Source organism: Hemitrygon akajei, chromosome 9, assembly GCF_048418815.1.
Source record: "Hemitrygon akajei chromosome 9, sHemAka1.3, whole genome shotgun sequence".
NCBI lineage: Eukaryota > Metazoa > Chordata > Chondrichthyes > Myliobatiformes > Dasyatidae > Hemitrygon > Hemitrygon akajei.
In genome coordinates, this window is record NC_133132.1 from 152,580,459 (window position 1) to 152,598,784 (window position 18,326).

The 18,326-nt window shown below is 40.6% G+C and overlaps 1 protein-coding gene across 2 annotated transcripts in view; it reads right to left on the reverse strand.

The window, feature by feature from the left end:
* Window positions 1–18,326, reverse strand: part of lama2 (laminin, alpha 2) — a 374,730-nt gene that overhangs the window by 207,297 nt on the left and 149,107 nt on the right. For both annotated transcript variants that reach the window (XM_073057306.1, XM_073057305.1), the window contains exon 13: window positions 2,052–2,144. In XM_073057306.1, coding sequence (XP_072913407.1) covers window positions 2,052–2,144 — 93 coding nt within the window. The remainder of the gene's footprint in view (window positions 1–2,051; window positions 2,145–18,326) is intronic.

An 18,326-nucleotide genomic window follows, 5' to 3' on the forward strand; every position in this document is an offset into this window, starting at 1 on the left:
ACAATGATAGAAAAGGTTTCTACATAGTACTTTCAATATTCTAGGCCTTCAAGTGTGCTATGAGGTATCTATTTGTTCTGAAGTGAAGAGGGATTGTAAGGTCTAAAAACACAAATGCGCTAAATATTGTAACAATAGTACTTGTTGAGAGATTAACATTGATGGTCTTCACAGAAAGGTGCATGGCTTGGCCAAATAACTTTATGATCCCATTCAAGTATCAGCATCTCCCACACTGATGCACCTTAGTACTGCACTAAAGTATCAGCTTAGTTCAATGTTCAAGGTTAATGAACCTTCCAACTCTAAAACAACTGTGGTAAAATTTATGTTTTTTCATATTAATAAAGAATAGAAAATATAGTTATGTGTAAAAAATGATTAAAGCTAGTACCTGATCTTCACCCCAACAAAATTAACTTCAAATCAAAGCTTCCAAATGTCCAGAATGTGGTATTAACTGGAATTCCCTTCTGCTTCTCAGTAATCTTTGTTTCATGCACAATAAAAGTCAACATATTTCATAGAGCTCTTCAAATGCCAACCACCTGCTTCACAGCAGATGCAGATTTGCCTTTCTGGGAAAGATTTCAGATAGTCTTTTAATGACAGCACAGTACTGCTGCTTAAAGCTGGAAGTGGGGTTGGGATTGGGGAACTGCTGAGACAGTTTAAATATACAAGTAGAATTCTACCATGATTTTTTTTGCAATACTCATGGGTACACTAAAACATATAACTCCTAGTACAGGAGTCAAGGAGTGCTGCATTGCCAGAGATGTTAAATTTCTAATGAGACATTGAACTGATACTCTATTTTCCCTCCAGTACATGTAAAAAAACTTGCTGTGTGATTCTGAAGTAGTTCAGCGTAATTCCTGACTGACAAATATCCCTCAAATAAGGAGGGGTCAGCAGGTCATTATAGTTTCTAGAGGTTGGGAAAGAACCAAGGTAAGCATAAATATTAAATACAAGAGATTCTGTCGGTGATGTTAATCTTGAGCAACACACAAAATGCAGGAGGAACTCAGCATTGATGGAAAAAGAGTAACAGTTGACGTTTCAAGCCCAGACCCAAGATCTGAGAACTGATGAAGGGTCTTGGCCTGAAATGTTGACTGTTTGGTCCCCTCCATAGATGCTGTCTGACTTGATGAATTCCTCCTGTATTTTGTGTGAAAACGTATGCTAATCCTATTCTTCCAACAATCGATGAAACCAGCAGGTTTTTAATGGGTCTGCAGCATGCCACTCAGGGAAGGCAGGGAAAGAATGTATTTTAAAACAAAACCGTGACACTTTCAAGGAACTCAACTTTGCCACTGCTGATCACTTCCATCACTTCTCACCCAGCATTCCTCTGACCCTATTCTAAACATCGACAGATCTAGTCCTCTCTACTCCCATCCCGATTCACAGCTGCTTTTTTGATGATCTGCAATCAACAATGGTATTTTCACTTGGCTCCTCTGGGCTTAAAAAGAAAGTTAAATGTGGCCAGAACGTGAAAATGTTTCTTGGACACAAGAGGTACTGCAGATGCTGGAAATCTGGAGCAATACAAACAATGTGCTGGAGGAGCTCAGCACATCAGGCAGCATCTACGGATGGGAATAAACAGTTGATGCTTCAGGCTGAGACCCTTCATTGGGACTGGAAAGGCAGGGGGTAGGTAAGAGTAAGAAGGTGGAGGGAGGGGAGGAAGAAGTACAAGGTGGCAGGTGATAGTTGAAACCAGGAGAGGGGGAAGGGATTAAGTGAAGAGCTGGGAATTGATTGGTGGAAGAGATAAAGGGTTGGAGAAGGGGAAATCTGATAGGAGAGGATAGAAGACCACTTGAAGGCATGAAAACGTTTCATGCCTTCAGGTGGGGACTCTGCCAACACCTCACCTATTGTAGGTTCAAGCCAGAAAACCATCTCCATGTTTCTCTGCCAGATAAGCTCAATAAGAATGAATAATCTGATTTCAAACATCATGTAATTTTACAAGGATTGTGCTGCCCTCTAATCTGAGAAACTCGAACAGAATGAAATGGTATACCAACCTCTAAGAAGACCTGAGATCTCTGCTTTCGTAGCAGGTCGTCTGTGGCGGAGTCGGAGATGGTGAAAATCAGTTTCCCTCCATACGCTGCCAGCTGCAGCAGAGAAACACAAATAATATATTTTCATAAAGTTCCAGCTCAAACTGATTAAAATGCGCACTTGAGATGTTCTCATAGGGCATTTCAAAATCCAAGCACAAAACCCACATTAACCTTTAAATTGCTGTCATTTTTCATATAAATGCCTGTCTACTGAAGCATTTTAATGTAAAATCATAACTTTGCTAAATCATGTAATATGATAACTCATCATATTGTAATAAATGAGGCAGAGTAAAGGTCTTGAACTAAACTGTGCACATTAATGTGCCTTATGATTCCTATTTCAAACTATAACTTGTACACCACCACAATTTAGTTTCCATTAACAAGATATCATTGGACCATTACAGTTTCTGAATTATCAACATTTTTTTCCTCCAAGATTGTAGGTAGTATTCTTTTTGGCAATACTAAGAAATGTGAAGATTACTAGGAGTCTTTTTGACAATGGCTGTTCAGTTTGAAGATTTGACTGATTATAGCTAATCATTTCATGGTGTCAAGCTGACAAAGGAAATGATTTAATTTGGAAATGAATACAGAGCTAGAAGATGTGAGAATAGATTAACTAACCTTTAAACCTGAAATAAAGAATGAAATGTACCAATTCACACACACACACACACACAGACACAGACAAAATACTGCATCCTGTGAAACCTTTTTAAGCATAAATGGATAAATGCAGAACAAAGAAAAAAAACTTCATGTTACATGTCAATAATTTGGATGATGGAATTGATGGCAAATGCAATGTTAGCATTCATTTTAAGAAGAAAGGATGGGATGCTGAGGCTTTATAAGGATCACACTGGGAACATTATGAGCAGTTTTGGGCCCCCTTATCTAAGAAAGGATGTGCTGGCATTGGAGAGGGTCCAGAGGAGGTTCGTGCAAATGATCCTGAGAATAAAAGGATGAATGTATAAGGAGCTTTTGATGTCTCTTGGCCTGTTCTTGAAGTTTGGAAGAATGAGAAGAGAACTCTGAGATCTGTTGAATACTGGAAGACCTACATAGAGAAGACGTGGAGAGGATGCTTCCTATACAGAAGGAGTCTAAGACTAGGGGGTACAGCCTAGGAACACATTGACATCCTTTCAGTACAGATATGAGGAAGAATTTCATGATCAAGAGGGTAGCAAGTCTGTGGAACTCATTGACACAAACAATTGTGAACAGCAAATCATTTGGGCATATTCAACGTGGAGGTTGATCAGTATGCTGTCAAAGGATAAGGAAAGAACGCAGAACAATGAGGTTGAGAGAGATAATAAATCAACCAATTTGGAATAGCAGGGTGGACTTGATGGACCAAATGAATTTAATTATGCTCTGAAGTCTTATGGTCTTACATTAGAGGCAGATACATTTGGGACATTTTAGAGACTATTAGAAAGGCATATGAATGAAAGAAAAAGGGAGGGCTATGTGGAAGGGAATGGTTAATTTGATCTTGGAGTAAGTTAAGAGGTCACCACAAAAAAGTGGAAGGAATTAGGAAAGAGGCTAACGAGCAGGACCTCCAAAGGACGCAATCTCTAGACTACTCCCACCGCCACACTAATCAGGACAGGAATAGGATGATAGCACAGTTGCAAAAGTGGCTGAGGATCTGGTGCAGGGGGTTGGGAACCAGAGCACAAGGTTGGAAAATGGAGGCATGCAAAGGAAGGTATATGTCAGGGCCGGTAAAAACAAGCAGGAGCAAAGAAATTGATATAATAGGACAGATAATTTGGAGTGCATGCATTTTAATGCTAGGAGTATTATGTGTAAAGGTGATGAACTTCGAGCATGGATCAGTACATGGAACTATGACTGAAAACCATTACTGAAACTTGGTTGGAAATGAACACTTGGTTAAGAGAGGGATAGGAATGAGTGCTTAATGTCCCAGGAAAGCCAGAAGGGACCATGAAAAATCCTTGTCAAGTAGGGTTAAAGAGAATCCCAAAGCATTCTACACTAATCTCAGGAGCAAGAGTATGATAAGAGGTGGAACCACTCAAGGATAAAGCAGGAACATTAGCTTGGACACGCTGGATGTGGGTGAGGTGCTTAAAGAGTACGTCGCATTAGTATTACAGCGAAAAAGAGCAACCAATCTGGACATTGGAAGGAGGGGATTTCACACAGGTCCTCTGCCGAATAGAAAAGCCAGCAGTGGGTCGCGACAGAAAAAGGAAGCGTTTACTAGTGACCAGTCGGCATTTGGGATGGATTAGCAAGAGCAAATTAAAGGAAGGCAGGGACAAGCGCAGCGGCCATCTTTGCAACAGCCTCAGCTCTCTGAAGCTTCAGTCAGAGAAAGCAATGGAACGAAAAGCTCAAGATTAAGGTTTTTTTCTCCTTCCCTTCTTTATATCTGCTCTGCTAGGACAGTAGAGATGCCAGGCAGGATAGTGAAATGCTCCTCTTGTGGGAACGCGGGGAGACCTCCAGTGTCCCTGACAACTACATCTGAGAGAAGTACATCCAGCTGCAGCTTCTAGCAATCTGTATTAAGGAGCTGGAGCTGGATGAACTCTGGATCATTCGGGAGGCTGAGGGGGTGATAGATAGGACATATGGAGAGATAGTTACACCCAAGATGCAGGACACAAGTGACTGGGTGACAGTCAGGAAAGGAAATGGGGATAAGGAGCCAGTGCAGAATAACCTGATGGACAACTCCTCAACAACAGGTAAATCAATTTGGAAACTGTTGGGGATATTGACATAACAGAGGAAAGTCACAGTGGTCAAGTCTTCAGCACTGGGTCTGGCTCTACGAATCAGAAGAGGGGAGAAGAGGCATCCAGTCGTGAAAGGGTATTTGTAAGTTAGGGGAATAGAGAGGAGGTTTTGTGGGAAAAAATGAGATTCCTGGACAGTAGGTTGCTTCCTGGGTTCCAGGGTCTGGGATATTATCAGATCAATTCCTCAGCATACCTAAGTGAAAGGGTGAACAGACAGAAGTCATGGATCATGTAGGTACCAATGAAATGGCTAGAATCAATGACAAGGTTCTGCATAGGGAGTTCAGGAAGTTAGGTGGTAAGTTAAAGGGCAGGAGCATCAGGGTTGTGATCTCAGGATTGTTATCATGCCATCTGCTAGTGAGGCCACAACTAGACAGATTATACAATTTTATACATTACTAAGGTGTTGGTGTAGGAGAGGGAGGGCTTAAGATCTTTGGATCATTGGGCTCTCTTCCAGGGAAACAGGGACCTGTACAAAGGGGGTGGTTTGCAACTGAACTGGAGGGTAAATAATATCCGAGCCGGGAGGGGGGGGGTTGTTAATATTGAAGAGTAGGGTTTAAAATAGAGTTGCACCAGGATGGGAACCAGAGTGCCAGAACAGTTAGTGGAGAGGTTATGCAGACAGATGTTGGTAAGACGTCAGACAAAGTTAGGAATCAAAAGGTTGAGCGTGGTGGGACTAGTATCCTGGGCTGCAGATATTTCAATGAAAGAAGTATCTTAGGAAAGGCAGCTGATAAGTGCTGAAGATGAAGTAGCTTGTTTACAAACAGGAGCAATGTGTAGTGAGAAGAGGCTGTTGATTGCAGAATACAGGATGAGTTGCGACGTAAAAGGCAGACAAAATCAAAAGAGATGAATACAGGACTGAGGGAGTTATATTTGAATATGCACAGTAGACAGAATAAGGAAGATGAACTGGTGGCACAGTTGCAGATTGGCAGGTACGATGTTGTGGGCATCACTGAATCATGGCTGAAAGAAGATTATAGCTGGGAGCTTAACATCCAAGAATATACATTGTATTGAAAGAACAGGCAGGAAGGCAGAGGGGGCGGCATTGCTCTGTTGGTAAAAAATAAAATCAAGTCGTTAGAAAGAGGTGACAGAGGGTTGAAAGGTGTGGAATCATTGTGGACAGGGCTCAGTAATGGCAAGGGTAAGAAGGGAGTTGTATACAGACCCCCAAACTGTAGTAAGGATGTTGCCTACAAGTTACAACGGGGAATAGAAAATGCATGCCAAAAGGGGAATATTACAATAGTCATGGGGGACTTCAATATGTAGATAGATTAGGGAAATCAGGTTGGTGCTGGATTACAGGAGAGGGGAGCTTTTAGAGTGCCTATGAGATGGCTTGTTAGAGCAGATCACAGTTGAGCCCACTAGAGGATCAGATATTCTGGATTGGGTGTTGAGCAATGAATGTGAATTGATTAGAGAGCTTAAGGAAAAAGACCCTTAGGGGAAAGTGATCATAATATGATCAAATTCACCATGAAATCTGAGAAGGAGAAGCTAAAGTCAGATGTATCAGTATTTCAGTGGAGTAAAGGGAATTACAGAGGAATGAGAGAGGAGTTAGCCAGATATGGAAAAAGAACACTGGCAGGGATGACAGCAGAGCAGCAATGGCTGGAATTTCTGGAAGCAACTTGGAAGGCACAGGATATGTACATCCCAAAGAGAAAAAAAGTATTCCAAAGTGAAGATGACACAGCCATGGCTAACAAGAGAAGTCAAAGCCAACATAAAAGCCAATGAGAGGGCATATAATAGAGCTAAAATTAGTGGGAAGTTAGAGGTTTGGGAAGCTTTTAAAAAATTAACAGAAGGAAACTGAAAAATCATTAAGAAAGTAATGTACTCAGTAACATTAAAGAAGATCCCAAAAATTTCTTCAGATAAATAAAGTGTAAAAGAGAGGCAGGAATGGATATTGGACTGCTGAAAAACGATGCTGGAGAGGTAGTAATGGGGGACAAGGAAATGGCAGATGAACTGAATAAGTATTTTGCATCAGTCTTCACTGTAGAAGACACTAGCAGTATGGTGGAAGTTCCAGGTGTTAGGGGTCATGAAGTGTGTGAAATTATCATTACTGGAGAGAAGGCTCCTGGGAAACTGAAAGGTCTGAAGATAGGTAAGTCAACTGGACCAGATGGTGCACACCCAAGGGTTCTGAAAGAGGTAGCTAAAGAGGTATGGAGACATTAGTAATAATCTTTAAAGAATCATTGGATTCTGGAATGGTTTCAGAAGACTAGAAAATTGCAAAATGTTACTCCACTCTTCAAGAAGGGAGAGAAGCAGAAGAAAGGAAACTATAGGCCAGTTAGTCTGACCTCAGTGGTTGGGAAGATGTTGGAGTTCACTATTATCGATGAGATCCCGGAGTACTTGGAGGCACATGATAGGCTGTAATCAGTATGGTTTCCACAAGGGAAAATCTTGCCTGACAAATCTGTTGGAATTCTTTGAAGAAATAACAAGCTGAATAGACAAAGGAGAATCAGTTGGTGTTGTGTAGTTGGATTTTCAGAAAGCCTTTGACAAGGCACCACACTTGAGGTAACACTATGAGCCCATAGTATTAAAGGAAAGATTGTAGCATGGATAACACAGTGGGTGATTGGCAGGAGGCAAAGAGTGGGAATAAAGGGAGCCATTTCTGGTTGGCTGCCGGTGACTAGTGGTGTTCCAAAGGGGTCTGTGTTGGAATTCTTTTTACATTATATGTCAAGATTTGGATGTTGGAATTGATAGCTTTGTTGCAAAGTTTGTAGGTGATATGAAGATAGATGGAGGGGCACTTAGTTTTGAGGAAGTAGAGAGGCTACAGAAGGACAGACAGATTAGGAGAATAGGCAAAGAAATGGCAGATGGAATACAGTATTGTGAAATGTATGGTCATGCTCTTTGGTAAAGGAACTAAGAGGGTTGACTATTTTCTAAATGAAGAGAAAATACAAAAACCTGAGGCACAAAGGGACTTGGAAGTCCTTGTGCAGAATTCCCTAAAGATTAACTTGCAGGTTGAGTCAGAGGAAAGCAAATGCAATGTTAGCATTCACTTCAGGAGGACCGGAGTATAAAAACAAGGATATAATGTTGAGGCCTCATTATTTAAGAAAGTGTGGTGAACTAGATATACCTGTCTGACTGCTCCTGTGGCTCCTCCCAAGACCCTGCTGACTACCCCTGTGGCTCCTCCCACAGACCCCTGTATAAAGGCGACTGTGGCCTGCTGCTCTCCCTCATTTTCCCCAGGATGTAGTGTTGTTCTTCAGTCAATAAAAGCCGATATCTCACTTCCTAAGTCTCGGCGTGAGTTATTGATGGTGCATCAGAAAGGAATCAAGGATAATCCTGTTAACTATAGACCGGTGAGACTCAAGTCAGTGGTAGGGAAGTTACTGGAAAACTATGGCCTAATTTGGCTTTATGCTGGGCAAGTCCTATCTTAGTAACTTGATTGAGATTTTCAACGAGATGACAAAGGTATTTGATGAAGGCAGATGTGTAGGTGTTGCCTACATGGATTTCAGTGAGGTGTTTGACGAGATTCCTCATGGGAGACTCATCCAGATTAAGATGCTTGGGATCAATGGTGAATTGGCCATCTGGATTGAGAACATAGAAGACAGTGGTGGTCGAAAGAACTTATTGTAGCTGGAGGTCTGTGATTAGTGGTGTTCTGCAGGATTTGTACTGGGATCTCTGCTATTTGTAATGTATATAAATGACCTAGATAAAAATGTACATGGTTGGGTTAGTAAGTTTGTAGATGATACAAAGATTGGTGGCGTTGTGGATAGCATTGATGACTAGAAAATAATACAATAATAGATCATTTGCAGATATGGGTGGAGAAATAGCTGATGGAGTTTAACCTGGACAAATGTGAAGTGTTGCTCCTTGGTAGGACAAATATAAAGGGCAAGACCCTTTACAGTGTTGATGAGGAATGTAATCGTAGAGTCCAAGTTCATAGCTCCCTGAAAATTGTTATGCAGGTTGAGAGAGTGGTTAAGAAGGCATATGGTATGCTTACTTTATTAGTTGAGGCACTGAGTTCAAAATTCAGAAAGTTATGTTGCAGCTTTATAAAACTCTAGATAGGCACATCTGGAGTATTGCATATAATTATGGTCACCCCATTATAGGAAGGATATCGAGGCTTTGCAGAGGGTGCAGAAGAGAATTACAAGGATGATGCCTGGGTTAGAGGGCATGTGTTATCATGAGAGGCTGGGCAAATTTTGGGTTGTTTTTTCTGGAGTGGCAGAAGCTGAGGGGAGATTTGATAGAGGTTTGAAAGATTAAGACAGGCACAGATGGAGTAGAGAAAGAGTATGATTTTCCAGGGTTGAAATGTCAGATAGCATGCGTTTAAGGTGAGAGGGGGCAATTGTAAAAAAGACGTGAGAGGCAAGTTTTTACTTTTACACAGAGTGGTGGGTGCCTGGAACTCCCTGCCTGTGGCGGTGGTAGAGGCAGATCTATTAGAGACTTTTAAAAGATGTTCAGATAGGTACATGAATGTGATGAAAATGGACATTATGTAGGCTTAAGGTATAGTTTAGTTGGCTTTGTGATTATTAAACTAAGCCTACAGTGGGGCTCAGGATGCGATAGGTATGTTGAGAGGAACAGTTTTTGAAGGATGAAGCATAAAATTTTGCCCGTAGACACACAGTGTAAGAAGGAGAAGGGTACTCTGCTCGGCCATTGCACCTATACCACTATGCAACTGCAACATGGCTGACTGCTTAGCACAGTTTAACTTTCTTATACTTACGCCATCTCCCTCAATTCCCTTCATATCCAAAACTCTATCAATCCCTGTCTTCTGCTTGTTGACGGAGTCTCCACGGCCCTCTTGGGCAAAGGATTTCACAGGTTCACTGCACTCTGGGTGAAGAACAGTCTCCTCATCTGTCCAGAATGGCCAACCCCTTATTCTGACATGATGAGTAAAGACCTCTACTCTCACACCCAAGTCCTCTTGCTATAAAGAGCAACATACCATTTACCTTCTGCAATGCTTGCTTATCTCACATGTTAGCTTCCAGTTATCCACGTACAGGGCTACTCTAGTCCCTCTGAACACAAATATTTTAAAATACTCTTATCTTCTCATCCTTAACAAAATGGATGACTTCACTTTTCTTTCTCCCACATTGCATTCCATTTTCTGTAACACTGTCAGTTCTTCCAAGCAGCATATATCCATTGTCTCTCTTCTGCAGTTCACACAGCCTCTTAGCTTTGCATCATCGGCAAACACAGATAGACAATACTCCAGCTCCTCATCCACATCACTGATAAAGATGGTGAAAAGCTAGTGTTTCAGTATGCGACCCAGCCGCACCTCACACTTATAACTTTCCAACTTGAAAATGACCCCTTTAAACCTCCTCACAGGGCAGCCATGGAGAGGCAGGTAAAGAGACAGAGGGAGAAGACAACACTCCCTGGTGAAAGCCATGATACATGTCTGTTACTTGAAATGCGGTGAATTGATTGTAGCACTGTGGATATAAACCTAGTTAAAGAAATCTGATAATGGAGACATCGCTTTAAAGAGTTATCGGGCTATTACACTTCTTCCATAGCCTTGCAAATTATTCTTCCTCAAGTACCTATTCAGTTCCCCTTTGAAAGGTCTGACTGACTCTATTTCCACCTCCACTGCAGACAGCGTGAGTCACAGCAGCAGGGGGTGGGAGTTGTCACATCTCTAATTTCAAATTTGAGGATTGCTAATTTGTTCTCGTATTTTACTGCTCAGTACGCAGGCCAAATTAAATCATTTTCTTCTGTCAGTTCTTCATGATGAAATTATTAGGTACGTTCAGTCAAATCTGCAACTCAACAACTATTATTAGAGTGTTCGTAAAATTCTTGATTATCGTCTGAGAAAACATTCCTTGTCATTTTGCAAATAACAATGTTGATAATTTAGAACTGCAATGGTCCAGTGAAATCTTGTAGTACAGATCTGAGATGATAACCTATTCAAAACCTGCGGAGAACAAAAATTAAGGCTGAATGAGCAAATTTATTTCAAGGGCAGAATGATTAAGTATGTTTTTTTCCAGGCTGGAATGACAACTGTAGTACAGAAGAGGGGGATAGGACCACCCACAGAGAGCAAACACTTTCCAGCTTCAGGCAGCATAGTAACACAGTGGGGCAGATAACAGACTTGCTGCCTCATGTCTCCAGCAACCATGGTTCAATCCCAGCCTTCAGTGCTGACTTTACTGTTGTCGTACATTCTCCCTGAAACTACCCGGGATTATTCTGCGTGCTCCAGTTCCCGCCCATATCCCAAAGAAGGTACAGGTCGGTCGATTAACTGGTCACTCTGAACTGTAAAAGGTTAAGGAGGCTCGTCATGTCACCAAAGCAAATAAACTTCAAAAGATGTACAGATGTTGAATGTATCCTCAGAGTCAGAAAAAAAGCTTTTCAGTCCATCTAGTCTATGCCAAACCTGTTATTCTGCTTAGTTCCATCAACCTACACTGGAGCATAGCCCTCCATGCCCCTGTTGTCATGTACTTATCCAAACTTCTCCTAAATGTTGCAATTGAACCCAAATCCACCATTTCTGCTGGCAGCTCGTTCCACACTCTCACCACCCTTTGAGTGAAGATGTTCCCGTTAAACCTTTCAACTTTCACCCCCTTATCCAACCTAGGTGGTAAAAGCCTGCTTGTTTCTATCCAATCAATATCCCTCATAACTTTATATACCTCGATCAAATGCCCTCCCATTCTACTAACTCCAGGGGATAAAATCCTGACCTATTCAGCCTTACCCAATAACTCAGATGCTCCAGTCCCAGAAACAGCCTTATAAATTTTCTCTGTACTCTTTCAATCTTATTGACATCTTTCCTGCATGTAGATGACCAGAACTGCATTGATTCTGACTGGTCTGCCATGACAATTCGAATGCACAGGAAGAAAAGACACTGCAGAGAGTTATGGACTCTGCACAATACACTACAGGCTACAAATTCATCTACTTCATTCCATATACTGTGTGCATTCAGATAAAACCGCTTCAGTCCTGTATTTAACTCCCTTTTCAACTCTGTCCCAATGTACAATTAAAGCAGAAGTTGATAGGTTCTTGATTCAAAGTTCAGAGTAAATTTAATATCGAAGTACATATACATACTGTATATCATCATATCCTCCCCAGTAAGTACAAAGAAACACAATAAAATCAGTGAAAAACTGCACACACAAAGATAAGTTGTGGCATCAAAGGTTATGTGGAGAAGGCAAGAGAATGGGATTGAGAAGGATACTAAATCCAACATGATGGAATGGCAGAGCAGACTGGATGAGCTGAATGGCTTAATTCTGCTCTTACGTTTTATGGTCTTACAAGAAAAATTAAGTACAGAAAAAGCTAAACAAAATTGTTTTTACAAGGTCTGTAAACTTTCATAAACAGGATGTAAATTGCTGCTTATCCTATTAATACCTGTTTTATTATTTTTGTTGATAAAATGGTTAGTGATTTACATAATATAAACATTTTTCTAATGATAAGAAGATAAACCGTAAACATTCCCAGCACCCTACAAAGGAAACACTGAAATTGCTCTGATTTAAAATTTATAAGGTAGCCATTAGCGTATGAATGTTTCTGAAATCTCAAGGATTGCTAAGCACCATTCAAACAGAAAGCTGATAACATGGCATGGTGAATTTTTTTCCTTCTCTTAATTTCCTGTGTTTTATCCTGTTTTTCCCTTCTAACAGGACCTTGTAACTCTCATTACTAACACCAGATGTTTATCTAACTCCCTATATTTAGCTAGACACCCATCTTGAAACAAGTGTCAACCCAGCGATGCTTCAAGAAACTTGTATCCTGAAATTGCAATACTGTAGCGGTGTGCTACACGCAGCGCTGCAATAACGACACGTAGTCGGTGAGCTGCAGTTGCGAAAGAGGTTTATTCAAACTTCGTGGCCTCGCTTTAAAGCCTTCCTGATCCCGCCCTCCCCGGGCGGGAATGCTGTAGGGGGCGCGTATTCACAGTCCCGTCCCGCACGCGGGCTTTTCCCCTTGCTGGTGAAGCAGGCTTGGCGCCCTCTTTGGGACCGGCCTCAATGCGGGCGCGCGCCGCTTTGTGAGCCGGTTCGAGTGCGCTGGGAAGTGGGTCGCCACAATACTTTATTTTGAGCACCCATCACTCGCTCCCAGTCAGGGGTAACATCTTCATTGCTTACAGCCTGTCAAGCTCTGCCAGAATGCTGCATACACTAACAGACCTCCAAATTCTAGAGAATACAATAGTGTTGCCATCCCAGGAAACCTTCACTGCACTTATTCTGATTGTAAGTATTGTACATCCTTTCTTAGATAAGGAGACTAAGGCTATATATATATATATCACTTCATGGTCTCACCAACGCTCTGTAAAATTACAACTTGAGTAGAGCAAGAGGCTTGACCAAATGGTAGACCTGATTCTTAAAGGTACTTCCGCACCCATACATAAAGCAACCACTATCTTGAGGTGAAAGGACACAAAGTAATCTCTCAGTGAAGCCCGTATCCAATGAATTAACAAAAAACAAATGACCATCAGAGAGAAGATCAAGAAGTCATCAGCATGTTAAAGACAGTCTTTAGATCCCCAAATAGGTTTCGAGGTATCTTTTGTCATACACTAGCCAAGACTTCCTGAACACTCATGCATAAATGAGGTATGAGGCACAACTCGAAAGACCCCTTTAACCGATGAGCAAGCAAGGCTTGATGAAAAGAACAACGATTCATCAAAAATCTAATAAAGATTAACCAGAAATGAGGAAGAAGAATATAATGCTTCCAAATCAGAAGTAGTTTGACCTTGGCATGAAAATATGTTTTTTTTAAATTTTCCAACACTCCATCCATTTCAAATCCAGGTACAAAACTTAATTGCTCCTACTGCAAGCATCAATCCACCTCTACCCATGGCACAAGGCATCCTAGAATCTTGTCACAGTTCTCCCATCACTCAACAGTTATTGCATGGAAAAATGTTGTCACTCAGGGCGATCCCAGGAGATGTCTGCAGGATTCTTATAAAATCCCCATTAAATGTATGAAAGTCAACTCAAAAAAAGATTATTAAGATAAATGAAACCCTTATCCACATAGTCTTCCCATCAAAAGAATCTCAGGTACTTCAATGCTAACAGCCTACAGCCACTGATGTGTAGGATTTTTTAATGAAGTTTCTGAGATTAAATGTTAATAGAATACTATTCAGACTACTGAACCCCCTGTCAACACCCAGGCCTTATCAAGTATGAAGCACCAGTAGCATTATACTGCTTATTTTTTAACTTGCGTCGTAAATGCATCCTATTATTTTTTTAACTTATTTAAGGTAATATTACTTTGTGTTGTGTGAGAACTATATGTCCTGTTGTGCACGTGGGTCTGAAGGAAAACTGTTTTGTTTGGCGTTATACATGTATTTGGTTGAATAACTATTAACTTGAACTTGAAATTAATCCAATCTAAGCAAAAGGGGGCAATAAGAAGGCAATATGGGAAAAGAAATTCCAACTCTCAAGAATGATTGGGATTGATGAGAAATGTAAATATGTACTTACTAAAGTATGCCCGCAGAAAAAGAATCTCAGGGTTGTATGTGGTGACATGTATGCACTCTGATAATGAATTTTACTTTGAACTTTGAATTCTTTTCTAAGGAATGATACCAAATGTAGCCATCCTTAAGAACATAAGACATAGGAACAGAATTAGGCCATTCAGCCCATCAAGTCTGCTCCACCATTCCATCATGGCTGATCCCAGATCCCACTCAATCCCATACACCTGCCTTCTCACTATATCCTTTGATGCTCTGATGATCAGGAAACTGTACCCATGGACGTGGCCTCCACCACAGTCTGTGGCTGAGCATTCCACAGATTCACTGCTCTCTGGCTAAAAAAAGAATCCTCCTTACTTCTGTTCTAAAAGGTCCCCCCCCCCCCCCTCAATTTGAAGCCTGTGCCCTCTAGTTCTGAACACTCCCATTATAGGAAACATCCTCTCCACATCCACCAGAACTAGTCCTTTCAACATTCAGCAGGTTTCAATGAGATCCCCACGCATTTTTCTAAATTCCAGTGAGCACAGGCCCAAAGCTGCAAAAAGCTCCTCATTTGTTAACCTCATCATCCTTGTGAACCTCCTCTGGGCTCTCTCCAATGACAACACATCCTTTCTGAGATATAGGGCAATAATCCCAAATGCAGCCTCACTAGTGTCTTAAACGCTCAGCATTCTCTCCTTTTACATTCTATTCCCCTTGAAATAAATGCCAACTTTGCATGTGTGTTCTTTACCACAGACTCAACCTGCAAATTCACCTGCTGGGACTTCTGCACAAGGACTCCTAAGCCTCTCTGCACCTCGGGTGTTTGAATTTTCTCCCCATTTGATAATAGTCTGCACTATTGTTCCTTTTACCAAAATGCATTATCGTACATTTCCCAACACTGTATTCCATCTGCCCTTTTGCCCATTCTTCCAATTTATCAAAGTCCTGCTGCAATCACATTGTTTCCTCAGCACCACCTACCCCTCTACCTACCTTCATAAAATCTTCAAACTTTGCCACAAAGCCATCAATTCCATTATCTAAATCACTGACAAACAATATGAAAAGTAGTAGTCCCAATACTGACCCCTGAGGAACACCACTGGTCACTGGCAGTCAACCAGTAACGTCCCTCTTTACTCCCACTCACTGCCTCCTGCCAGTCAGCCATTCCTTTATCCATGTCAGTATCTTTCCTGGAACACCATAGGACTTTATCTTGATAAGCAACTTCATGTGTGGCACCTTATCAAATGCCTTCTGAAAATCCAAGTAAGTGACATCCACTGCCTCTCCTTTGTCCACCCTGCTTGTTACTTCCTCAAAGAACTCCAACAAATTTGTCAGGCAAGATTTCCCTTCACAGAAACCATGCTGACTTTAACTTATTTTGTCATTAGTCTCCAAGTATCCTGGAACCTCATATAACCATATAACAATTACAACACGGAAACAGGCCATCTTGGCCCTTCTAGTCCTTGCCAAACGCTTACTCTCACCTAGTCCCACCGGCCTGCACTCAGCCCATAATCCTCCATTCCTTTCCTGTCCATTTACCTATCCAATCATCCTTAGTAATAAACTCCAACACTTTCCCAACCACTAGGTTAAGCTGAGAGACCTACAATTTCCTTTCTTTTGCCCTCCTCCCTTCTTAAAGGATGGAGTGACATTTGCAATTTTCCCATCCTCCGGGACCATGGTGTAATCAAGTGATTCAAATGATCATCACCAATGCAGCCATTATCTCTTCAGCAACCTCTCTCAGAACTCTGGGATGTAGTCCATCTGGTCCAGGTGACTTATCCACCTTAAGACCTTTCACTTTGCCTGGCACTTTTTCCTTTGTAATAGCAATGGCACTCAGTCCTGCCCCCTGACACTCAAGGTCCTCTGGCACACTGCCAATATCTTCCACAGTGAAGACTGATGCAAAATACTCATCAAGTTCATCTCCAATTCTTTTGTCCCTCATCAGCATAATTTTCCAGTGGTCAAATATCAATTCTCACCACCCTTTATTCTTTAAATAACTGAAAAAACTTTTAGTATCTTGCTTTATATTACTGGCCAGTCTTTTCCCTTCTTATAGCTTTTTTAGCTGCCTTTTGTTGGATTTTAAAAGCTTCCCAGTCAGCTAACTCCCACTCACTTTTGCTCCCTTATATGCCCTTTCCTTGGCTTTTATGCAGTCCTTAACTTCCCTTGTCAATGACAGTTGCCTACACCTCCCATTTGAGAACTTCTTCCTCTGTGGGAAATATCTATCCTTTGCCATGTGAACTACTCCCTGAAACTTCAGCCATCTCTGCTCTGCCGTCACCCCCAGCCAGTGTCCTCGTCCAATCCACCTGGGAAAGCTCCTCTCTCATGTCTCTGTAATTCCCTTTATTCCACTGTGACACTGATACATGTGACCTATGCTTCTATCTCTCAAATCTCCCTTTCAGGATATTTCAGTGGCCCCTGTATAAATGTATTTAAACATTTGGAAATAACAGATGGTTATTGCCAATGCTTCATCTGTGCAGAAAGTATTGAAGACAGAGCATCTAAACAAATTGTCTTTTAAAAATTATCTTAAAAATATAAGTTCGGTAATCACTTTCTGATTTCTGTGAAGATATTGTTGGTCAAGTAGTACGCTGGGAAATAAACTTCTAAAAAGTTTTTAAAGAAGAACTTTTCAAGAGAAATGCACAGAATATATTTGTCAGTGAAAAGAAAATGTCTGCAGCTATCCATGCAGGCACATCATGGATTGCTGTCATTCTCGTCAATCTAAAGATGATAGCTAATGTTCCAGGTTTAGGTGAAACAACTGGAGTGTGCATGCAGCTAAAACATTGAAAGATAGATTATTTTTCATTGTAATGGGTTATTACTGATAATAAGTCACCACTCATCCAAGAGACAGTATATACAAATAATTGCTCATTCTCTATGGATTAGCTTTCTCTCAATGCCAATTTTAAACTATTTCATAAATACAAATATTGGTTTATGTGACAATAAAATACCAAATAAAAATCCCTTTCCTTTTTTTACAAATATCTTGCACAACGTCATTAATATCCCCAGGTATTACCTTCACGTTATTTTTTTGTGTTTCTTAATGAGCCATCATGTCCAATGCTTTTAATAGAGCCATGTGAAAATAAGAATATTCCAAAATAATCTATTTTTCAGGAAAAAATTCATTTAAAGTAATAATACAATTTGGAAGATCAAATGACCTGTAAACTATATTATATAATGTGGCATTGTATTGGCTTAGTTAACCAAAAACAAAATCTTATGTATATATTGGTTTTATTCACTTAATCAATTCCCAGCCCTGTATTTTATGCATTGAAATCAATATCATTGATTTATTATTGGTTTCTTGCTATATGTTTATAGGATGGGTTTTATACAAAGTACAGAATATGTCATGAAGGTATTTCTAGCATGTAAAATATCATGGTTGGAAATATATCCCTGAAGACGTTTTTAAATGAACATTTTTTCATTAATAAAATGTAAACAAAAGAATTTTGCACTTATCACATACTTCCTTGCCAGTAACACCCACAGGTATAAAAATAAATTTCTTGGGATTAATCATACCTGTAAGGGTGAAGTAATATTACACTGAATGCGGTTTATATAAGTCACCTCCATTTTTCCTTCTGCAGTTTATGTTTTCACAATGTTAATTATATCATCCTTATTAATTTCATCTCTATTAGATTGCAATGGAGAACTGCAAAGAGATAAATCAGGCTGAAGCATTAATCTCCTGAT